The sequence below is a fragment of the Ascaphus truei genome, chromosome 3, assembly GCF_040206685.1.
Source record: "Ascaphus truei isolate aAscTru1 chromosome 3, aAscTru1.hap1, whole genome shotgun sequence".
Taxonomy (NCBI): domain Eukaryota; kingdom Metazoa; phylum Chordata; class Amphibia; order Anura; family Ascaphidae; genus Ascaphus; species Ascaphus truei.
This window is the reverse complement of record NC_134485.1, coordinates 228,731,309-228,757,774: the sequence shown is the minus strand read 5'-3', so window position 1 is coordinate 228,757,774 and position 26,466 is coordinate 228,731,309. Positions and strand designations below refer to the sequence as shown.

At 39.0% G+C, this 26,466-nt stretch overlaps 2 protein-coding genes across 2 annotated transcripts in view; one reads left to right on the top strand and one right to left on the bottom strand.

Moving 5' to 3' along the window:
* Positions 1-26,466, bottom strand: part of DMD (dystrophin) — a 2,761,517-nt gene that overhangs the window by 2,617,009 nt on the left and 118,042 nt on the right. The window lies entirely within an intron of this gene.
* Positions 1,971-3,456, top strand: LOC142491024 (uncharacterized). The gene is made up of 2 exons (XM_075593362.1): positions 1,971-2,044; positions 2,408-3,456. The coding sequence occupies exons 1-2, from the start codon at positions 1,996-1,998 to the stop codon at positions 3,430-3,432; spliced, it is 1,074 nt and encodes a 357-aa protein (XP_075449477.1). The 5' UTR covers positions 1,971-1,995; the 3' UTR covers positions 3,433-3,456.

Below are 26,466 nucleotides of genomic sequence, written 5' to 3'. Positions count from 1 at the left end.
CAATATCTTTCTATGTTCATTAGTGTGGAAACACAGCTTTTTATCATGCCTTACAAGGACAAATAAACACAGGCGGTCAATTTGCCAGAACTGCATACAATATGAATGCAACCTTGCTTACATGTATAGGTTTAGTAGTGAATGCTCATGTGCTGCACATATTACACATAAAACAGCATGTTTGCTATCTCTTGGAACAGCTAGCAGTGTAGGAAACTGGTGCTTATATTATTATTAATTTACCTCATATCTTTTATATGTTTTTCAAGGGCGGACAAGTGCAGCAAGCAAAAAAGAAATGTGGGACACAATAGTCATTGGTGTCAATGCCTGTGGGAATAGTGTCAGGGACAAGTATCATTGTCGGAAAAGATTTGATGATATTAGGTCCAAATTGAAAAAGAAAATACAAGACCAACGCGTGCATGCTACTGGCACTGGAGGTGGGCCCACACCACAACGTCTCATATTGACTCCATTGGAGGAGCTGCTTCGGCCAAAATTACTTACCGTCGTCGTGGAAGGCTTGGCTGGTGACCGTGACATTGGAATTTATCCGTCACAATTTCCAGCAGGTGATAAATATTACTGTACTAGGCGTGTCGTTGCTTACAGTTATTTTGCATATTTACACTGCTTTTTATACTGTCTTCACAATATAAGCATACCTGCATCTATATATGTATATGTCTGATTCTGTATATATATATCTCAAAATAGACATATATGTAGTAGTCCTACTAAAAGCAGTAACTAATATAGCACGTGCCATTGCGTGCTCATTTACATGTGAATTCCCAAAATGCATAGCTGCAGTGGAAGCAATTGATGGTGGGCGAAGATGGGGAACAACAGGGTAGTACACATGTGTAACACATGTTCATGAGAAATTATTAGTAGCTACAGGTACAGAACAGAAATATGTATCATATTATTGTGTATTTTATTGATTTTACTCCGACAAACATGACATTACTGCCTATTTTAAGCATGCATCAAAGAAATTGCATGTAACGGCCTACAAACATCACTGGCACTAACACATCTATAGTTGCTTATGAAAAGGTCCATTTTTGCTTTATGTCATATACAGACAGCATAATGAGGCACACGTATCATATGTTATGTCATTGTTTTCATAACTTAAACACTGCAGATGACTACTTAGCTCATCTACCATTGTGTTAAAGCAGCTGCAATTAATATCTCATCACAGCATACACTTCAACAGAGGGGGTGGGGTTCAGCACACACACTAATTACAGCCTCATTTCACGGTCAACTTAGTTCACACCATTTGCACCTGTTTCAAGTCATTGAAAGGTGTGGCTGATTAGGCTTTTTGGGGAAGGGAATACCTTTCTTACAACCTGAATAGCACAACTGAAGTTAATCACACTCATTTGAAAGCTTAACTCTAGCTACTAAATGCCCCAACAACTCATTACTTATCAAAGCGTACGTCACACATTAGTTCACTCATATCTATAGTTGAACTACTATGAAAGACACATTATCACACACTGCATGTGTTGTCTTGTTGAGTCACAGCCACATTCAGGTGTGCCACATCTTCGATTAATGTACCACACATATCCTCTACCAAAAACAACACTTTTTGCAATATGACCACCTTCATGATAACCATTGTGAATGGTCATCTCATGATAGTTATGTACATTATGATACTGATATCACTACACAACATATGATTTTTATGTACTCATTTAATCTATTTATCCTCACGCATTACTGCAGAAACATAGTATGTTGTATGTTAGGGAACTCAAAAATTCTAAGTACACAGGCATGTACAGTGTTATTACAACTATTTATGTTCACTTTCACACACATTTTCGGTTAAGGAACTGATGTTGTTAGTTAATCATAAATACAGAACATACAATAAGTGTTTGTTCAATATTTACACATGTAAATGTAAAACTTATGTTATTGTTATATATAGTTGCCCCTGGAGGACATGTGTCACCTGAGATGGAACAAGTGTCTTCACCTGGGTCAGCCAGCTCAACACTACTAGAAGGTGAGTGTATCATTTGCTGGCCATATAATATGTGCTCTTCTATATGTTATGTTGTCATGTGCATTATTTGTTTTGCACATCTTCTTTAAATAGGATTACTTAGTGTCAGTGAAAATTAAGTGTAAGGCAACATGTATTGTGTTAGTGATGTTAATTATCATGTAGGACTTCTGAGTTTAGAGCAACTTTTCATTCATTCATATTTCATACTGAGTCCAAACATTATTCGTAAGTCAAGGTAGTTTTTAATGAGGTTATAAAACGTATGCTAACATGTTAGGTGTTACTTAGGACACAGTACAATTACATAGTAACACAGCATACATTAACATGCCATTTAATAATGTGTACATTTCTTTTTAGAACATCATGGTGATGAGGATGATGAGTATGATGAGGATGACGCCACAGAAGAGACTGAAATACAATCATGTGACCATGAAGAGGTGCCAATAGAAACTGTTGTACCGCCAAATCGTCCATCAACTTCCACATACGATGCAATTGTAGCTTCAGAGGGAAAAATAGTGGACGCAGAAAATCGTCGCCATTCAGACATGATGACAGTGCTGGAAAGGATGATTGGACTGCAGGAAGAAACAGTATCACAATTGGCACATCTCCACAGAGTCTTCATTGAAGTGCCTAAACAGTTGCAAAAAATCAACACCTCATTCGAAGCATTAGTTGTTCAGCAAACACAAGCTAATTACTGGAGAATGACTAATGTACCACAATTCAACACCTCCCAGCCAGGATCTGTTCATGCAGGTCAGTTTTCACCACATTCATCTGATATTCATTCACCAGGCCCAAATGTTACCGGTCAAGTAGCAGACATTGCTGTGCAGGTTCCTGATGACATCCTACCGCTGCCATCTGTACAAATTCAGCAGCAGACACCTACAAAGGAGGCGACAAAAACAAAACAAGACACACATGAAACAGACCAACCATCACTTGTGCAGTGTCTACCAACTTGCTCACATGTGTCACTGGGCACAAGCCCTGTCCGTGAACAGTCACTACCCAAAAGCCCTGTAGGTGAGTCGCTGCCCAAAAGCCCTGTAGGTGAATCGCTGCCCAAAAGCCCTGTAGGTGAATCGCTGCCCAAAAGCCCTGTAGGTGAATCACTGCCCACAAGCCCTGTAGGTGAGTCACTGGCCACAAGCCCTGTAGGTGAGTCACTGGCCACAAGCCCTGTAGGTGAGTCACTGGCCACAAGCCCCGTAGGTGAACAGTCACTGGCCACAAGCCCTGCCCGTGAAGTGCCAGAGGCCACTCAAAGTGGCTCTGTTGTGCCTAAAGTTGGTGGCAAAAGAAAAAGGAAAATTCAAGAGACAACAAGCAGGCCTGTTACTCGCTCGCAAAAGGAACAAAAAAAATAAATGTTATAATTCAGAAAATATGTCTTTGGCCTTGTTTTGTTGACTTCAGATTATCTAATTACTATTGTATGTATGCTGAAGACTGTGTTGTTTCCAAACTTTCAACTATGTTCTTGTACACGTGAAGTTTTGGAAATGTTAACACTCATAATTAATTGTGTTATAAATATTTATGTTGTAATCGTCTGTTCAGTAATGGTCCACCAGGAGCCAGTTGCTAAGTTTAGAGAAGCTGCCATTGACTTTGCAGCAAAACATTGCATTTGGGTGTGTTAATTGATGTAAGAATTGCATATGCATATTAGTCACATGCAATTATTAAAACACCTAAGTAACTGCAAACATCTTTCTTGTACGTGTACAGCAGGATTATGTGTAAATTATTACTTACCTTTGCCTTGCTTGGCCATTGTAATTTTGTCCTTTAATCAGTTGTGTGTTCGTTTCTATAACATCTCAGAATGTATAATAATATATATATACACACACACACACACACACACACACACACACACTGAGTGAGTGTGAGTGTGAGTGTGTGTGTGAGTGTATATATATATATATATATATATATATATATATATATATATATATATATATATATATATATATATATAGTACTATATAAACTGGTATACACAAACTAATACACTTCATGCTTCCTTGTGAAAACACTATTTTAATAATACAGGCCTAATGTTTGAGAAATATCCTAAGTATGAGACTCTAACAGTATTGTGCTTAAACAAATGTTTATTACTTAATTCAATCATGTTTCTCACCATTTAAATAGGTTTCATACAAGGTATACTTAATGCCATCAATGTTGTGTGTACTCCTGCAATATAAAAAAAAATAAAATATTATATATAAATATATATATATTTTTATAAGAGATATATTTATATATATATATATATATATATATATATATATATATATATATATATATATATATATATATATATACACACGTATTTAAACTCATGCAGACAGGGAGTTAACCAGACTTTCACATACACACAGAAATGTAAGCGGGGAAAAAACATTTCTTTTTGCAGGTGTGTTTTTACTGATATGCCTGGCTAAGAAATATTTTCACACACTGGTCTTTGTTAGTTTTCAAAAAAACACTATGTGAACGCATTCACAGTCTAGGGATGTTTTTCACAAACGAGATAAAAGAAGGAGAAATGTTTCTCCCACAGTCCCATATCACGAACCACAACTGTTAACCCAATTAGACAAACAAATCCAATTGGCGTTTGAAATAAGGAGTCAAAGTAGTTACTTTTGTTGACCTTGACAAGGAAAAACAGGAGTTTGTTAGCCATTCAGCACATTCATTTTGATGAGCAAATAACACAGACCTGCACACAGCTTTTGTGCTACTCAGACATGGCTGATGAATTCGTTAACAATATTAATCCCCTTTTAGGGTATAAGTACATGATCTGTGAAGCCATCTTGAACAGTCGCGGACAGAAAGCAAGCACACGCCAAATCGATGATTTCATTCGAGCAAAATATCCTTATTACCAAGACCGTAAGCATGCACGGAATTTTAATTCCTCAATAAGATTCACTTTATCAAGTAATGACTTTTTTGAACGTGACCAGGATAAGCTACAACACACCTATGGTTTCTGGAAGATTGCCCCGGAAAAACAATTTATCCTGAAAGACGGCACTTATATTGTCGTGAAAGGCATATTTATTCCTAATGGCAATAGCAATGTATCCGCTACTACTGATCCGTTTGAATCGATACGTGCTGCAATATCTGCAGCCTCCATTCCTGAAACCCACATTGTACAAGAACAAAAGTACTATGATTATGTACCAAGCCTTTCAGCTGAAAATGCATTGGAATGGGAACCGGAAGAAATGAACCTACCTCCCGACCAATTATTTGAAGAAAGCAGTGGCGATTCCTATGAGCGCATCCTGGAGGAGATATGTGCCATACTGGATTCAGCGGTTGGGTTAAGCGTGGATGAAAATGGCTTGCATTTCTGGAGCGACCAGTTGCAGCCAGGCGAAGAGTTAATTCTAGAAGAATGGTAAATATAACAATCGTTATGCGTTGACTCTGCGTTTAAATTTTTTTTTTTTTTGTAACCACCATTTTCCCTTTCAATGCGTGGATACAGCGTAACATTGCAGACTGCATAACATGTAGCGATCACAAACAAATTGTTTCCTAATACAATATAGTAGGACCTGAAAGAGTAGTACACATTGCTGACGGAATAAATATACGTACTTTCCTATCCCTTTAAACATATTAGCAACATTTTACCATTACTCTAACACATACCTGTTTTGTTATCATGCAACATCTACAACATTGAAAACCGGGTCCACCACGTATGACGTGGGACCCTTGTCATGGGCCAAGGCGTCCTTAAAAAGGATTAGTGATGTAAGTCCCGCCCCCAAGCGACGTGCGCGCCTCAAAGCCTATTGGCTGTCATGTTTTGTTATAGTAACGGTAACTGCAGTGTGTGATGCGTGCGGCTCAGTGTTTGTAGGCGTACCCTGGGCGTTAGCCGAATGTTAATTGAGTGGGAGGAGTGTTAGCGTGCGTTTCACGCTGGCTTAACATGACGTCACACGTATTGCATTTGCGCATTGTGTTATCGGCCGTGCTTTCTGTTCAAACACGTCTGTTTAAAAAGAATACAGATGTACTCGTTTAGAACGAATGTAGTTTCGTCTTCATTGTATTTGAAATAAAGATGTTATGTTTACTGGTATTTTCAACATGTATTGAACGCACAACGTACGCTTTGTTTTGCGCATGCGCTAACAGTTAGTGGAGCCAACCGTGAAGTGCGTGCGCACACAAAGATGTGCGCGCACATCTTTCAGTATACAGGCAACGTTCACTTCTTATACATAGTTATGCCTGCTACAAATTTAAAGAAACATTACATACTGATGAACAGTTTTACTTCTAACATATAAGTGAGTGACGTGTGTATCTACACAATCATATAGAGCTGCGTAACGCGTTGTCACGGATGCATATCTAGTAAGGTGCCATCTTTGACCATCATGTGTTTGCTGTATTTCAGAGATGTCGGGGAAGATACAATCGGATCAATGTATGATTTCAGAAGAGTCTACCTTTATATGAGATGATTGTGAGGAGGAGCCACCGACTACTATACTACATATGGAACTAATTTTATATTGCTTGCAGCGCTTATTAACAAACAATTAAAAATGTGATACCCTTATGCCTATATTGCATAAGCACTTAATTAACATAATGATGTTGCAAAAGAGTGCCTCATGAATTTTTATTGAGTGTTCTTTAATGACTACTAACATTTTATGACATGGTGTGTTTTATATATAACAACCATTCCCACTCTGCTAACACATTTGTGTATTCTAATATGTAATGGAACGTATGACTGTCGAAACTATGTAACAATAATAATAATAATATGAGCATGTTCATGTATAGGGCTGCTAGTTGTACGCAGCGATTTACAGACACATGTTTCAGCCTGAGGTCCCTGGCCCGTGGAACGTACAAATGTTTTTTTGCCGCATGAGGCACAGGGAGATAAAGTGACTTGGCCAAGGTCACAAGGAGCCCACACCGGGAATTGAACCAGACTCCCCTGCTTCAAACTATCAGTGCCAGTGTGTGTCTTTACTCAGTGAGCCACTCCTTCTCCCAATGTAAAGGACACTTACAACCAAGTAGCCATTTATTTTTAAAATCTCTTGTTACATGGGTATGTAGATAAAATGGTTTGGGACTGTAGCAAATAATGTTACTGGCCAGATGTTATGGTCCCCTCCAATGCATGATGTTCTGAATATGACATCACCATCATGTTATGAAGTACGTTTCTGTGTATATTTCATTAACCTAACTAACTATAGTTTACTGTGTTTATTAATCGTTTAGAAATACATAGTATAGTAAATATGATGATATAAGCTACCATAATAAAGCTGGTGTTATCATTTGTCGGTGTTATACATGGATCCTACACCAATTGATAGAGACACAAACAGTTGTCTTAAAAAGTGTGTCTATGCTAGTGATGAATGTGCTCCCGTAAGTAAACAAATAAGTACAGTTATCCCCTTTTCTCCAACCACCTCTATATTACATTAATGGAAATTATAAGGAAACATACATAAAATGTGATGAAATGTGAGTAATCATTTTGTAATACAATGCACATGAAAGCTCAAGAGTAGCTAAATGCATATACATGATACAGAAAGTACATATATGTAACATTTGTGTTTAAACCAATATGTTGGGTTTTTAGTTCCAATAATTATAGGAAGATTGAGGTAGCCACATCTTATGAGAGATGTCAGCAAATATACATACCATGATCAGTCATACTGGAGATATACCTATAATGCAAAGGAACAATATATAAATTGCAAACATTGACATGCCATCTTCAGTACCGTAAACAACACAGCAAAGTGTGTATTTGGTGTTAAATGTACAACACCATGTATATTTCATGACATTCAAAATGTAAATCAGCCTGGTGTACACATCATCTGGATGTACATGTTACACTGCACCAATAACATTGTATGTAAGCATACTAGAAGCATGAATGATTATGGGCATAATATGTGTTTTGTCTTAGCATAAGGAATAACACAATGCTAAAATATTATTGCTTTGTTACCCAAGTTGTATTCACATACACACAACTAAAGTACAATTGAAGAGGGATTATATAACCTGTGCAACAATAACATACCGGTGCCACATCCCTTTGTGCACACAGCAGAGAAAAGAAAGGTGTGCAACCCATATTCATCTGTGTCCTAACAGAAGGTTATATAAAGAAACATTATTGTTAATATAACATAATTAAACTATAAAAGTAGTACTAGGAACATATGAGTTTGTACTTACAAGAAAAAAATGAATTGATGAGATTCTGTCGTGTCTGGCCACCACTGGCTGTTTGTTCATTTTCAGCAGCTACATGGGTGGGATGCTCGTCTACCAAAGCCTCAGCTAGGTCTGACTGTACATTGTGCCTGAGTGCAACATTGTGCAAAATGCAACAGGCAAGGATAATATCAGACACTTTTTGAGGCTTGTATAGAAGAGCCCCACCAGTTCTGTCCAGACACCTAAACCTGGTCTTGAGTAGGCCAAATGTCCTCTCTATAACAGATCTTGTAGATATATGGGCTGCATTGTACCTGTCCTCTGCTTCAGTTTGAGGGTTTAGCACCGGAGTCAAGAGCCACGGCCTAATTCCGTATCCTGAGTCACCTATAATGAATGGAGCACACATAAGCTGACATTAGTGATCAAATTGTACAATGCCAACATTCCTAAATCAACATGTGTTTTGTGTTAGAACATGTAAATATGTACTCACCCAGCAGCCAACCAGGTTCAAAATGTCCCTCTTCGAACGCATGGAAGACTGAAGAGTTCCTCAGGATAGAGGAATCGTGACTGGAACCAGGGAACTTGGGTACCACATGCATTATCCTCATCGTGGCATCACATACCACCTGTACATTGAGTGAATGGTAGTGCTTCCGATTGCGGTACACATGCTCACTCTGACTAGGTGCAATCAAAGCAACATGTGTGCAATCGATTGCACCCAGCACAGATGGTATCCCTGCTATATTATAAAAGCCAGTCCTGACTTCCAGCCACTCTGTTGCCTCTGTAGGAAAATGAATATAATTCCTAGCGCGTCTATTGAGTGCATAGAGAAACTGGGTCAAGGCCCGCGAGAATGTAGATTGCGAGACCCCGCCCACTATGCCCACAGTTGTCTGGTATGACGCGGAAGCAAGATAATGTAATGAGCACAGCATTTTAACAAGCCCAGGGACTGCACGACCTCTGGCTGTGAAAAAATCTAAATCCCCCCTTATCTCCTCATAAAGAGCTAAGATTGCTGCTGAACTCAAACGATAGCGACTTACAATCTCCTCCTCACTCATCCCATCTAACAGGGTTCTCTCCCTGTACAGACGCGGACGAGGCACAAGTTGTCTCCTCTGTCTTCTCCTCTGATCTCCTGTCCCTCTCCCTGTCCCTGTCGTATCCGCGTCACTGTCACTGTCCCTCGGTGTGTCCCTACCTTGCCCTATATCATTCTCTTGATCAGCAAGCATGTCATAGAAAAGAATGTTCCTGCGTCTCCTAAACATTCGCAACATTTTGAAATGAGTAGCTGTGAATGAGCAGGTAATGTGCGTCCTTTAAATAGGTATGTGATGATGTCAGGTGACATAGTAAAATGCAAGGTGTTACATTAACATAATAAAGTACTTCTGTGGCAAGCTGTGTGCACTTGTTGTTCTAAGTATTTGTTGTGTGTATTCTGCAGGGAATGATGATATTTGGCAATGATGTGACGTGAAGCTTTGTACAAAGATTGCTTGCAAATAAATAGTTGCATGTGCAATGCATGTAACACTTGTGAACGCAAGAGTCAGTCATGTAATGAGACAAAAAGGCTGAGATTGACGTGGGAAAAGTTTTGTGTAACATGTGTAATTATCCATGTTATTGTGACATGTTGGCAACAATGAATAGTCGTGTGCATATGCATGCATTTGTGTAAGGAGGATAGTTGGTATAGAATGAGTTTACAAGGTGTCCCAATGATGAATTACTGTACATGTGTGTATAAGTTAGGTTGAAGTGCTTGTAATGCAACGGTTACAATGTAAACATGCAATGTGATTGAGCGTCCAATAAGTGACGTCATGAAAATAGGGAGGACCCAAAAGTATATGTAAACATGAGAAGACAGATGTACATGAACGTTTAAAGATGCGTGTCACATTACAAGCATTGTGTAATGTAAAGGAAGATGAATATACTGTGTATGTGTGACATGTGTGACATGTGTAACATCATGTAAATAATTGTCGCTGAGTTGAGTAAAATGTGTGATATGATGTGAGGTTCTCCTTTAAGAGTGTAGTATAGTATTTTCCCTTGCCACATCATCACATGATGAGTAATGTGACCCGCAAATGCTGAAAACATGTAAAAGTCGAATGTTATGCAAATAAGACACATCAGCTGTGACACAATGCAGGGAATGCCCCCACACTGTAATGCAAATCCCCCTTGTATTGTGAGCAATGAAACGTAAACAGTACTATACTGTTATACGTCCCCGCTCCATTGACTTCCATTGATGTACAGAAGATTTTTTTTTTCTAAGTGCCGTTCCGGCAGCCTTAGCGATCGTTCTCCCGTCCAAAATGCCAACTTTAGTTGGCGGGAGAAATCGGCCATAACATCTCAATTTCGTAGTGCCGATCAGCCCCGATAAGCTGTTTTTTTTTGTTGAATCCAGCCGATTTAAAAAAGTGGCGATCAGTGTCGAAAACAGGCTTATCGGCAGGCGACTGGCCATAACCAAATTATCGGCTCCGAAACCTGGCGATATGAAGCACTTATCGGCGCTTACTGAATCTCAAACCCAATTTTGGCTATAACATGGCCATATTTCCCTTATCAACGCTTACTGCATGAGGCCCATGGTCTGCTCAGGTTTTAAATGTTAATGAAGAGATTGATGATTTTGTTGTGTCTAATCCTCTGCAGATTCTCGCTCCTCAATTAATGCGCTGATGGGTGTGGGCAGTGGACTGCCTGGTGGGCAACAAGCAGGAGGCTTTGCAGGTATGTTTCAAGCAATTATAGTGAAGTACTGTTTATAATTAGTGCTTAAATGTGGAGTAGTAATGCACTCGCATGAGTTTCTTGGTTAATTGCCTTCGTACATAGGTGTTATTCCACTAATGGTTAGCTAGGGTTCTTTGGGTCTCCGTTGGTGATTATATAGAAAAGGATAAAGCATTAAAGCGCATATAGTGCAAAAAAAACTTTTTATCTTTTTAAACAAAAGTAAAAAATGAAGCACTCACAATATATACACATTGAAATAGTATTACTGTGTATAATGGGATCAATGAGGTGGCATCTAGGAAACGCTTTAGAGCTAGGGCCAGCCTCAGCATTCCTTCACTTGTGTCACCGCAGCTTTCTTCCACTTCAGTTGATGTCACTGGAAGTTGCATTCACATGTATGCCACGGTAGTTGTTGATGCTTCCAGACCTCTTCCCCCGATTCTGGCTACATGCTATGCATTTTAGAAAGCTTACATCTGCTTTCTCTGGGGTTTCAATTATTGGAGTCTCTTCTTGTGGTTTTAATACCCTCAACACTTAACCGTATCGCTGCCATACTAACAGGTAACTCATTAAAGATGCCATCACATACAGTATATAATGATTTACCTACAATATTACTGTAGTATGACAGCAATCAACAATGGATGACCACAGAACCCCCAATGGTAGCATCTATGTAAGAAGGCATTTAACCAAGAAACTAACATAAGTATGTATGTATCTATGAAAAACAATGCATTCGGCGCAACAAGAAACTGTTGTAAATATGTTTCAGATATTCAATGATATAGGGGCTAATGAGGTGTAGATATTGAGATAGATGAACATAACATGGAAAAATGTTAATCTAAATAGCAATACATAGAAATTGCACCCAGTAGAATCAAAAGTCAAATGTGTCCCACTGTACTGAGAGAGAGTCAATGTAATACAACAGTATGTATGTGTAGCGGGGTACCCCCTGACAACTATTCTTTTATCCTTTAGTGCCCATGGACCTATAGTCATGAGGTCCTACTGTACATCACAGGACTATGCTAGTTTTCTAGAGTTGGAGGATAATCCCATTCTGTGGATATCACCACAATGAAGTCAAGATCAGGGGGGGTTGTGTCCATCGAGGTGGCAGGCACTAAAGGGATTAAAAGAGAGGACCAGTTCTTAGGCACCTAGATTTATAAAATCAGCTGATACTTATTTTTCTTCTCTACAAACAGGGCATGGTGACATTCACAGATGCAACATCCATCAAGCTAGAAATAATTCATTTTTTCAACCTTAAAGCAGACAGCAAAGTGACAATCTTTTTGCTGTTTAATTTCTCTTGTGCAGAGATGGAAATCACATTTTAATTAAAAGCATGTGAAATAGATATTTAAATGTACGTTCTCAACTTAGACTTAACTTTCGACAAACAAGCATTTCTTATGCTATTTACATTTTTAAAAGCTACTGTAACATGACAGAAAAAAAACAGTAATGTTTTTATAATGTCCCTGTTTCTACTGTTAAGAATTATGCATATAAGTGGCACTATATAAAAAGACATTTTATTTGAATTGCTAATTAGAAAAAAGCAGATTGTTGTCATAAAACTTACGTAAAACTTATCATGCATGAAGATTTATAATTTCTTTAAAATGCATTTCTGACAACATTAACTACAGTGGTGTATTAGCATGAAACACATATCATGCTAAAGAAATCAAGATCAGTATCAATCCACATTAAACAACCAATAATGGAGTCAGTCTGGTACACCATGTGTCTTATGCGTTAATTTAAATATTGTTCTTGTACGACTGAGATTCAAAGCTCTTTGAAAAAGCCCATTTTGCGGGTGAAACGCGTTAGAGGTGCAGGGGTATGCGTCCCCCCTCTTTTTAATCATGCTTTATTAAAGAATTGTTATACAGCACAGTCCAGCTTCAGCAACTTTTTCTTCTGCCTCGTGGTGCCCGCTGAATTGCCTCTCCTCACCGGAACAGGCATACTTCCTCTGCTTACCACAATCAGCTTGGAGCACACAGAACCGGTGGATTCACAGTGAGTAACATTGCTGCCCCATGAGAGCTGCCCCAGGCATTATAGGATGATTTAGTACAGAGAGACTGGAGAGGTCAGGGGGGTGGTTTCACGACTCCCCCCTACAACTCTGCATAACTCTGCCACCTTGTGCCATCTAGGGGATTTATGCATACAGCCTCAAGCACGCATTTTTCACATTAAGTGACCCGGTTCATAAGCAGTTAGATACTTACACATTTTTTATTATTTTTTCATCATTGTGGGTTATTATAAAGCTCTGTAGCACCGGGTGATTGGGGTCCTCCACCCCATTTTTTCATCCCAAATCTGTCTGATATCCTTAAACATTTGCCATAGTAAAAAACAAAAACAGAACTAGCTTGTATCTATCACTAAATGTTATGAATATTTGCAATGGCAGTAATGTTACAACATTTTAGTATCGCCAATCCTTGTTCTAAACCTTCCCAGGAATAAACAAACAGCCTGCATCAATTACAGTATCTCTATTTTCTGAATATTTTTGCACATTTGGATTCTTGAATCTTAGGCAGATTTTCGAGTAAGGGTTAGGGTTTGTGTTAGGTCTGTAGCCTAGTGCCCCTGGCTATACACTTTTCTTTGGCTCTAACATTCTAAGTCCTGATAGGAACAAGCAGTGTTGGGGTTAAACTCCTGCACAGAGGCCTAGCATGTGAATTGCCGACTGGGTAGGATACTATGTTATCATATCCAGGGCAGGCCTAACAGCAGTTTGGAGTGCCATGCCTGGGAGGGTACTTACTGGATCACATGCAGATGGAGTGATGCCTGTCAATACCTGGACCTTCCCTGTTATGGGGCAGGGTTACAAACCACATTCCCAGGTATAAAAGCTGGCACTGCACTATCTTGTGGTTGTTCTGTCCCCTCCTTCTGTGGAGTGGGAGCTATTCCAACTTGCCCCATCAGGGGACAATGGGGTTAAGGGCCTTGGGGCCTCAAGCCACTTGGGCCAAATCCAGGGAAGAAGGAGGAGAATGGAATAGCTGTGAACATCTTAATAAACACCAGTTGCATATATCTGTGTGTGTTTATGGAGAAGGAGGGGTTGTGGGGAGAACTCCTGTCCCTGCAGGAGCCTTGAAGATGGAGGCGCTGCACTGGAAGATTTGAGCTAAGATCCTGTCTTGTTGAACCTCCCTATACCATCTGAGGAGCACTCAGTCTGCTGTGAGCTAACATGTATGCACCACCACCGATAACATGTGGCACTTATCCCAGAAGAGCAGATCTCTCTTAAGAGGCGCTGCTGAGATAATCAACAGAGACAGCCTAAAAGAAATGGGATATACAGGTGCAACAATGAGTATTCTAAAACTTGTCTTGGAAAATCTGGGGCAATCACCAAAAAAACATGTACAGTAGGATATTGCATGGATTGCACCTATAAAAGTATTAACGGCAACAGTTATACTAATGAAAACCTTAATAAACCTCATATATACAATATAAATTAAAAATCCAGATTTATTAAACATAACAGGGTAATATTCTGGATTTTCCAAAATAAGGTAAATATTAATTAACAGTAGTGTACTCAGAACTTTTCAAATAAAATAATACAACACTTTTACTGGACATTACCAGAAGCTATCTATCATCAAAGAATTACCATAGTCATACTTTAATAGGATTACAGTAATTATAATTTACAGATAATAAAGTACATGTATGTTTTTTAAACAGAATGATAATAATCTACTTATTTACTATAACTAGCAACAAGCTACCTGTGTCTGAATTTCAGGTGTGTGCATGTGTCTAAGGCTAGGTCCCCACTGCTTCTGATTGGAGTAGGGTTGTTATAGCAACCAAAGACACTACTTATGTCCATCTATGCACCTTCTATGATTCATCCGCCCCTGATGAAGCTCCGTTCGGGAGGGAAACGCATTGGGCGTATGACGTTATGTCAATCCAGGAAGAAGGTCCTATGCTGTGTATCGTAGCATCTGCCAGGTTTTAGCCGGTTGTTAAAACGCACTGCCGTGTGCATCATTATACCAATGAACTGATATTCTTATAACTGTGAGGCACACAAGGCTGTATTTGTCAGTTCATTTATATAACAAGATTTAGCTTTACGAATGCGGGAACTGCACAGATCATATCTGCCACACATTGTATACTGTGTTTTATAGCATCTAACCAGGTGTAGCCGGTTGTTATAAAGCACCTCTATGTGCATCAATGTGCTGGATATCCATACAATTAGGAGGTACATAAGGCTGCACATGGCAGTTCATTTATACAAGATTAACCTTATGAATGCGGGAATTGTACCAATTACATCTGCCACAAATTGAACACAGGATTAATCCTACATAACACTCATTATCAACTGAGTTGATCATTATATCATATATACATACTGCTGTGAATTCACAACTAGTTCACATCTGTTCATTATCTATACATATACCATATAGATTAGGAGTAAAACTATGCAGTGATGTTAGAGCTGCGCTATGTCAGTCAAGGCTTTTATATCTAGTTAACATGCTATACTCCATGGTATATATTTTTGTGTGTGAAGTAGCAGTGTACTTTCAACTAACTGTAATTGATGGTGAGTAATATGGTATGCTGTGCTACTGACCATACCCCCACAAAACCCTCATTTTATATCACATGGATATTGTTCTGTAGTTCAAGAATGATGAACATTTAGAGGTCAAAAATATAAAAGGGAACAACAACCAAGGGGATACAAATAGTAGTATACTTGGTAGATAGGCACAATGAACCCTATTGTCATATGAATTTTATATATAATTGATATCATATGACAATCATTGGAGTTCAATTGTGTTTCATTATTGCTGAGCAAGCAGCAGCATTCTCACCTTACTTCCTGGCGTACTTTTAAAATAATAAATACACACAATAAAAATATGATAACTTTATTTGCACGTGAAGACTTATAATAATTGTAAGAATATTAAATGTTAGGTTTTAAATAGCCCAGGTGTGCACCAATAAGTGTGCTTTTTGTTAGGGATCTGGTGGCTGTGACAGGGCTTCTTGTACTATTGTGTAAGTTGAATGCATGTTTGCTTTCTGGCATCAAGTGCACCACCTTTCTTTTTCTGTTTTGCTTTTTGCTGGGCCCAGTGATCTTTTTTGTTTCCTTTATCTGAAACTTTACTAACCTTTAATGTGGTGTCCTGAGGTCAGTCAGTAGAATGCAGGTATGGTTAATGTTAAACACAGTTTGATGTTACACAGCCATGGGCAGTCTCTGTTAAAAAGGAAAAGGACGTTTCCTTCCTGCATACCATTCAGGGTAGATTATACCATGGCATGGAGGGGGGGGGAATTAAAGTAAGTGATACTGAATGTCATTTATTTTGCAGAGTAAAGACATGCATGGGATGTTTGTGAAAGGTACTGTTTTTTGGGGCTTGCTATAGAAAATTGTATGTTGTGTGAAGTGTATTATGTTTGCTAATTGTGTAAGTTTTGGGAGACAACTCCCCTGTGTGGTTTACTTTATTTGGTTTTGTCCTAATTAACCAGTAATAAAAGGGAGGGGTTTCTTTCCCCGTGGTCTCTTGCTGCACTCCTTATTGCTGCTATGTGATATGAGGATGGCTCTTTCTGCACTCCTTGTTGCTGCTATGTGAGATGAGGATGTCTCTTTCTGCACTTCTTGTTGCTGCTATGTGATATGAGGATGTCTCCTGCTGCATTCCTTGTTGCTGCTATGTGATATGAGGTTGTCTCTTTCTGCACTCCTTGTTGCTGTTATGTGATATGAGGTTGTCTCTTTCTGCACTCCTTGTTGCTGTTATGTGATATGAGGATGTCTGTGGAACTTCAGTGAAAGGATGCAAACTTTCTAATGCAGATATTGCTGGCTACTCTGTGGCTGGAGACACCACGCTGGGGGAACTGGTTGTTGTACACCTGAATCCCTAATAAAAAGAAGGTTCAGAGAACAGCAAAAGCCTCTTTCATTCTTCCCAGGGTCTGATGCTGCTGCTTCTTTAAATAAAAAGGCTGGGACTCAACCTTTCACAGTGGCACATTCCACCTTATCTCTATTTTGAAAATACATTTCAATTCAGCACATGGGTAGCATCCAAATGCCGCGCCAATCGAATATACAATACTTATTGCACTTTATTATCAGTGAGCGGTATATTTTCTTCTGATTTTGTAAACATAATACAAGCCACACTGAGTCTGGGACTTTCATTTGAAGAAATTCTGGATTTTAGATGTATTTGTTTTGTAAATAATAATAAGTAATGGATTGACTCCGATTAATTTGTATTTCTTTAAAATACAATATGGTTATTTTTTTTATTTTTTTTTATAACTTGTATTTTTATTGAGGTAAGGGACAGGAACAAATTATAACGTAGCATTGACATTTGCAAGGAGAATATAATTCAACTTATCCATATTGACAATACAATGCATCAGGGATGACAACAGGACAACATAAGACAAGACGAACTTAGACGACACCCAGCTAACGGAGGTTCATCAGCTGTCGCAGTTACCTGCTATATACGACACTCCACCGGGTGGAGAGGGGAGGGGAAGACAAGAGGGGGAGAGTAGGAGGTTGGTAGGGGGTGGGCCGATCCTTAGGGGAGGAGGAGGGTCTTGGGAAGGTACCTTTTTTGTTGGTGTTGCTAAACCCTGCTAATTTGAGCCTGTTACCAGATCTCTGCCAGCTAGGATCTATCTTGTTCTGTTATACGTGTTATCAGAAGTCTCAGTGTAACGATGAGATAAAATCTGGACCAACCAAAGGAGAATGCATCTAGAGCTATCAATGCCATATTGTGGTGCGCTCAACCCCGGGGATGTCTGTTTGGGCCAGCCAAGGTACCCAGGTCTTTAGATAATTGATGCCAGTGTCGTTAACCAAACTCGTTAATTTTTCCATCTGGCAGACAAACCAAATCCTGTTCCGAATCTTGGGGATGGAAGGAGTCTCATTAAGTTTCCATATTGCTGCGATCTCGCACCGGGTCGCTAAGGCAAGATGCCCAATCAATTTATTGTTTGCTCTTGAAAGCCCCTCCAGTGGCCTGTTAAGCAAGAACAGCCACGGGTCAAGGGGAATCGGGAGGCCCAAGATCCTCTGAGTCCAATCTCGGATTTCTTCCCACAAAGGGGTGATCCGTGGGCAAGACCACAATGGTTATTTATTTTTAATATATAAAGGGCATTATGCAAGTGCTTTGTGATCCTGATTTTTTTTTTATCTTTCTCCTTTTTTGATTGTTATGCATATGTTGAGCACCTTTTGTAATTGACTTTGAAGTGGTAGCACCTGGTATTGGCTTGGAGAACAGTATGTTTTTCTGTTCCCAGTAGACATCTGATCAGGTTCCAGAATGGGGGAATTAGTAAATTCACTAAGCTGATAACTGAGCTTACATTAGGTGGCAGACCTAGTTGGTGTTTGTCCCAAACACTAAATAAACATCTCCTTGTGCTACAGCTAAGGACTATGGGTGATGTCCTGCCATTCCTTCCTCTGGTTAAAACCTACAGTATAGGAGTTCAACTCATACAGTAACATGCACCCTGAGATCAAATTTAAAAACAAAACACAGAAAATATGTAAGTGTTAAAAATCATGTTTTTTGTTATCTCTACATTCTGCTGTTACCATGATAACCACCAACTCCAACCAGTGTCAATGATGCTCTAAGGTGGGTTACACTGACATGTCAGCTTCCAATTTGCTGATCACACTCTTGAGACATGCATAATTGACTGGTCTGCCTATGTGCAAGCCTGTCTCCTTTTAATGGCAGGCTCCCGTTCCGAAAGATTTAGCACAGTTTAAAACTCTAAGCCTGTATGCCAGGACTCCACTGCTCAAACACAAAGAACCACGAGATATATACTTCCCACAAAAGTAGTACAGGCCTGTGAGCAAATGTGAGACAATATTACATAACACCACAACTCTGCTGAGAGTAAACAATTCCTGCCTTTGTTTGGTTAAGGTTCCTAACAGATTTAATTGTTGCTACTGTATATCACACTCCGGAGTCCTCTGCCTGGACATAGAAGTGGCAGTTTCCAAACAGGCCAAAGGTATTGGGTCATTTGAGAAGGACCAGCCCTGACTCCCATAGGAGCCTAGTGTAAACAGGATAATACCGGTGATGATCCCAAAGCAGCAAAGGGGGGCGGGTCCAACACATAATTAGAGCAACTTATGTACCTCCATTTGAGTGTTAAGATTGGGCACTAACAGAAGTTCCATATTCATGTATGTTTGCAAAAAAAATACAGTACAACGTTACCACTAAGTGAATGAGCGGTCCCTGTACTCGAGGACACCGATAAAAGACAGTTGTACTCTAAAAGTTCCTGGCATCCATTTTTACACATCCTTGCTACCTCATCACCCAACCGCCCGAATTCAGAACCCTGAGTTATAGTTGTTGAGCAAAGTTTGGCTACTCAATGTAAACTCCATAGGAGCTGGGCAGGGAGAGTTACATAAATAACATGACACCTGATTCTCTTAATAAAACCTTCATTAATTATCCAATTGTTAAGTGACACATTTGTAGTCTAAGGTAATATTTGACCTATATTTACCGATACAAGAAGGTTATTTGTGCGTATATAAACTCTATTTTGCACCCTGGAGTGTCCGATTATACTCACATACAGACCTATACTATTGATTTTACCATACAAAAATACAAATGATCCAATTTGTCATTATATTTCTAAGCTTAATATGGGAAAATGTAACACTGTACAAATGTACATTTACACTAACTCACCCATAATCAATAGATGTATCACATTCTAAATACTTTTAGATGACATTATGCTGTTACAAGTTGGCTCAGGGACATAAATCCAATATCCACCCTCCAGGTGCCATTCAGAATGAATTAAAACCCAAATAAATATTATTTGTTTCTTATAAAATACAGAATGTGAGTTTGTGTGCATATATGGGGTTAACGGAAACCCAAACATGATTTAAACATACTTCCAGGCATATAATCCCTTTTTGTTTATCTTTTTAGCCTATTATTCCTGCAGGTTAAAATACCAAGAAATCATGACATTTAACCTGACATTTCATGGAAATAGCATCTCTAGTTGTTTTAGCTTTTTCATAAAGCTGAAATAATTGTTGCCTTTTCTTTTTACATTTGCACTTTAAGAATTTTTTTACCAGGATCATGAAATGCAATTGCAAAGCCCTCCCTTGCTTTTGGATAATGTTCATTCAACACCACAGTTACGACAATCAGGATGTGACATAATCGTTGATGCATTAGACCTTGCATATAACCTACACCACTGTACATCAAACAATTGTTTGAGAATTCTATACAACTTACTGTGAGATAGCCATAATAAACTTGTATTAAATGTCTGTAGTCATTTTAAAAACAGTGCTGTAAGTGAGGCATGACAATACATTAATTTAAATAACAAGTTAAACCCAGAAGAGATCCGGGTCTTGAACAAATTAACATTACGAACTATGGTAAACATAAAACATTTACCTTAAATTGCCTTTTGGAATCAAAAATAAAAGATTGATGGTAACTATCATATAACAAGTTACCATTTTAAAATTAATGGTTTGGAAATAATAAGCTCTTATTAATACTAGATACATTTTCTCAAATCATTTTTTTTTTACACAAACAATTGATATAGAAGTGACACACACAGTACACACATTCAAGAAAAAATAGTAAATTTCAGTAAGTTCTATCGGTCCTTTTTCTCCTGAGCAGCAGTGTGAGTGAGAATAATGCGCAATATTTATTGCCACAATTCACACGGAGAAGAAGCAAAAGTTGCTGAAGTAGGAAGATCACTTTGTATTAGCCTAGGGAGAGTGCCAAGCTGTACCCATAAGAAATTACTCATACTCTTTTAAATCTTTTCTTAAATTACAGTATTTGGTTTTCCAAGGATAGGGGTTAATTGTTGGTTTGTAACTTTCTGCAACACCACAGTTTAAAAAAACAAAAAACAGCTGAGATAGTATCCTTGTGTGTTTTTGCTACAATAAAGTTTATTGAAGAACATCCAGGAGCCTCTTTGACTCAGGCATGCGCAGTAGTATCCACCACCCGTGTATCCTGACATTCCAGACGGCGGCACGCAGGAGCAACCGAGGTGAGCGGGTCCCAGACCGGAGATGCAGGTGAGGTAAGATTAAGTATCCCCCTGCACCGGTCAACTCTGTAGCCACGCAGAGCTCCCTCGTACACTGCCCCAGTGTCTGAGACAATTAAGGTGACTTGCCCACATACACGGAAGCGCAGGAGAGACCTCTTGGCGATGAGATAGTATCCTAAAATGTAACTGCTCTAAAATCAGATAGAAAAGCAATGTGTCTATTTTAGTTGAAGTGCAAAAGATGGCAGAAATATGGTAAGCCGATACAGAAACAATATTTTAAAACTTTGATTAAGTTTGATTATACTGTATACACATAGTTAGCCGGTTGGTGCCATAGAGAAGTACTGGGAAGAATAACCATTGATTAATCCAGCGGTGTGCAAACTGGGGGGCGGGAGAATTTGTAGGGGGACGCCGGTGGTTACATAGGCCCCACGATCTTCCTTACGGCATTTAATTTAAATGCCGGGGGAGGCGTGAGGCCTCCGTAACTCACTTACCTGCTCGTCTTCGGCGATGCGTCACCATGGTAATGTGGCATCAAATGACGCTGCAGGGTCATGTAACATCACACGTCGCCATGGCAACACGCGTCAAATGACGCAGCGGGGTCATGTGACGTCACATGACCCACGATGTCATTTGACGCCGAGTCATTGGGAGGGGGAGCGCAAACGCTGCGGCTCCCGGGCAGGGGGGCACAGCTCAAGAAGTTTGCACACCCCTGGATTAGTCAACTGAAACAAGTAATGATACAAACAGCGTCAGTTCATCATGATAATGTAACTCAACATTCTGGTCAACTCCCCAATTTCACCTTGATAGAGGTTCCTAGAAAGATCTTCCCTTATTTTATTCCCAGATCTCACTGTTCAGAGCTTTTTATCCAACATAAAGTAGACCTCACAAAAGGTACCCGAGTGGCCTGGATATTGATAAGATTAGCCTTCAAAATAACAATCTATAAATTAATAGATTAGTACCAAGCATCATCCCATCACTCAAACCCTAACCATTTCTAACCCTTATATTCAAATGCATATCAACAAATTACATTACCGTATACAAGAAAAAAATGAAGAGAGGTGATATACTGCAAAAAGTAGAAGGGCTGGAGGCAAGCAGATGAAGAGAAAATGTATTAAATTTACCGTCATTTTATTTTCTTGTACTCCACTAATGGCAGTGGGTACTAATGGGGGATTAGCTCCTCCTTCAGCATTGTAGGACTGGAATCTCTTCTACAGGGCTCCGAGATATAAGGCCCTCCTACTACCTGCAGAACAGTGTTCAGTTTCTCCCATAGCTATAGAATAAAATGGAGACTTGTTAATTACAGGGATTGTATGATGTACCCACTGCAATTAGTGGCAGGAACAGAAAGTTATAATACATTAAATACATTTCTCTTTTCCTATTCCCCACATGGTAGTGGGTACTAATGGGGATATACCAATGCTCACACAATGGGAGGGTAAAATAAGACAAGGAAATCAACTTTGAGTAAACTTTTTATTTAATCTATAACTGCTTGCTGAACGTTCTGCCAAAGCTTGATTTGACTGAGGCTTGTTTGTCAAGATTCTAGAATTCACTTTTTTTTGTTTGTTTCAAAGCCATTCTTAGTAAGTTTGTAGTTAACCGGGATGACGTTTTCACGTTTTATTTTGTTTTTATAGGTTTGCGCTTCCATTGATGTCCCTGGAGCAGCGGAGCACCGGCACTACACCTCCATCCACTTCAGCCCCTGTGCATGCGCTGTCTTCTGGGTCTGTTTTGTTGCTTGCACCACTGCTGAAACCACAGATTGAGAGACTGTATCCTTCATACAGGAAAGTAAACATCTGACCATTTGGCTCAATGGCTGCAGCCTTTAGACACTCCTCAAACAATTTATTTTCTCCAGAAGCTGGCTTACTACAAGCCGCACCTTTCTTGGCACCTTTTTCTTATGCAGTAACTAATCCATGCTTGTGTTAGACGTCCGTACGTCCCTTCTTCTGGCTGAATCCCAGAAGTACTGCATCAACAATAAAAAATAAAACCCGGTAAACTACAAATAAATTAATCTCCTTTCAATGTTCTGCTCTTTTTTTGGTGGTGACCCCTTGCCTGTGACAGCTTGCTTACTCTTTCTCTGTGCCAAAAAGCAGCCTCCTGTGCCTGAGAAATGTTTCAGGAACATCCAGCACCTTTATATGATATTGCTGCTTTAAATACTCAGATGGAGTCCACATGGCACCGTCACGCGTTTGATGTCAGAGCATCATTACCGCTTTAAGAAGGGAGTGTGCAGATGCGTTCACCTTCCTGCTTGGAGAGATCAGCACGTCTTACCTCTGCCATGTGCTCCACACTGCTTTCTGCTCAGCAGCCTCTGGCTGGCTGTTCCGGCCGGTGATTCCTGTCGGAGCTGCAAGGGGTGAGAGGCTGAGAACCCCCCAGATTGAACTGTACTAGCACAGTCCCAGTGAGTTCTCTTAACAAAATAACAAAAACCTAGTGCTAAACTGTGACAGAAAAAGACTGTTCTACAGGTAGTGGGAGGGCCTTATATACCGGAGCACTGCAGAGAAGTTTTCTATCCTACAACGCTGAAGGAGGCTCTAATCCCCATTAATACCCATAGCCATGTGGGGAGCAGGAAATTCCTATTTAATGGCGTAATAATGAAAAAATCCTCTGACACGTTTCTCATCCACAGCAGAAACGTGTTGGAGGATTTTTCATTTGTATTTGTTTGCGTTACACTCATTAAATAGTTATTTTATATACTTGCCTCCAGCCCTTCTACTTCTTGCAGTGCCTTGCCTCTCTTCATTTTTTGACTACTTGTGAAATCTAGAAGGCTGATGCATACCCAGATGAATGCTTGTTAATACAGGAGTTGGTAGTGTGAGTATTTCATTATCACCTATATGGACTTAGACTTGATGACATTATTTATATATTATTTTGCCCAGTGTAGGAGCAGACCGGGGCTTACCTATGCTGTTGGGCAGTTTGATCTAGAGTCAGGGACTCACCAGAGATGCAGCTTTTACTCGGTCTCTATTTTGGTTCCACCCTCCTATTCCCTTCCCCCTCTAGCATTCTTGGAATTCAGCTGTAGCATAGAGTCTTCCCCTACCCTACACATGTTCATTGGCTTTTTACATGTAGCAGGGACATTCTATACTTCAATCATTAACTTTTAATACTGTTCCTTTGCAGCTTAAGGGGTTAATCAGTCTATAAATTCATTTTATTTCACAGTCGCCCAGGATTTTTTGGATGCACTAATCAGGGATTCCTTCCCCATCCTTTACATTACAGAGTATCCTATTTTATCCTTAACTACATAAATAATGTAAAAATTAATGTAAGCATAACTGAGCATAAACACCCCCCGTCCTCAAGAATAATATGACGTACCTAGTGAACAGTAAACACCAATCAATACACTAACAGGCAAACAGGGCAATAAATACATACAATAACACACACAGTTTGTCATTTCCTGAAAAGCCTGTCTTTTGTCAGTTGGCACCTTTTAATAAAATGTTACTAGTGGTAGGCAGAACATTATTGTTAATGCAAAAGAAAGGATATAGCTAAGCAATAATCTTAAAACAATGATATACAGTAACATGTTGTATGTCTTTTACAAATCAAACACGTTAATCTCAATGTACCCACACAAATAATATCGCAAGCAATACAGTAAAGCCTTTACAAGGGGACTACAATATTACACAACAATAATAATGCTAATTAAGCTACTGATTATGAATTGCACTTGGGTGGGTTAGAGATTCAGGGCAAATGGGTAGATTTCCGGCTGTGGGCCAACTTGCAACCTACCAACCCAGGTATGCAAAGCTTGCACTATCGCATTTTCATGAATAACCCCCATTTTGTATCACTAAAGTACTGTATAACCAGTTTACCAGAGTTAAAAAAAACTTGGTAGTTGGTTTATTTTTGTGTTATTGTATTGGTACAAGCAGTTTTTTTACATATGGCATAGTGTTTCTAAATCTGTCTGCCTCTCTCTCTGTGTCATTTTTGCTGTATATATAATGTGATCTCTTAACACATAATCGAGCCCTGGAGGTAATTTATTTAATACACCATTTACCAGATCAATTAGGTCAGGATAATTGTGTGAATAAAAAGAAAACGAGGTTTCAGTTCAGTCTGTGGATGACCGTTATTAATAGTGAGTCAGCCAACACTGTTTCAAGATAAAAAATTTGGAAGTGTATAGATCGAAAGTAGTTGCTGTACTTTAAAGTATTGTTCATAAACTAATTCTATTTAAAATTATGAAATTATAAATATCCCCACAGATTTTGTATTCAAGTTGCTATTTACTATATTTCAATTTCTTTAACTGTTTTCAACAGATATACTGATAAAAATAAAGATTGAGCTCTTTGCTAAAGTTGTATCTCTTTTTATTTGCCTTTGGTAGATTATGGAGAGTTTGGGCCTTATATTATAAAGTGTGATAACGCAGATTCAGCACTACCGCATGGAAAGCACCATTCAAATCAACAGGGCTTCTCGTGCAGTAGCAACAAATCGACAGTATTGTACTTTATAGAATTAAGGTCCTTTATCACAACATAAACATACCCCGAACAAATAGCCGTATATATGTTTGTATATATGTTTGTTTTAATGCCAAGGCATCTTTTGCAGGATTTTTTTTTATACACTAGTATTCAACTTTTTAATAGCTGTGCTGTACATTTGCTGAAGTCTTTTCTTTACAAAATGATACTTGTGATGTTTTGAAGCTCATTTACACAAACAAACACAAAAGCGTTCACAGGAACACATATTAGAAAGTAATCACTTGTCATTACTGTTGGGTTGCTTGTTTCCCCTCAATTGGTTCTTCATACATTTAAGTAAACCCATCAAGAGGAAACAAACAAAATATATATATACAATACACTTGTTTTTCTGTTAAAAAATAGCCTGGCATGAGCTTCCTTTATCCCTATAGTACCTCACAAAAGTATAAAGGCATCATGCTATGTTTCAGATACTGTAGTTACTACATCTTTCATCAGTCAAAATGCTTGATGTATGTAACAATGCAAGTTTGATGTATTAATAAAGGATTCCATGCTTGA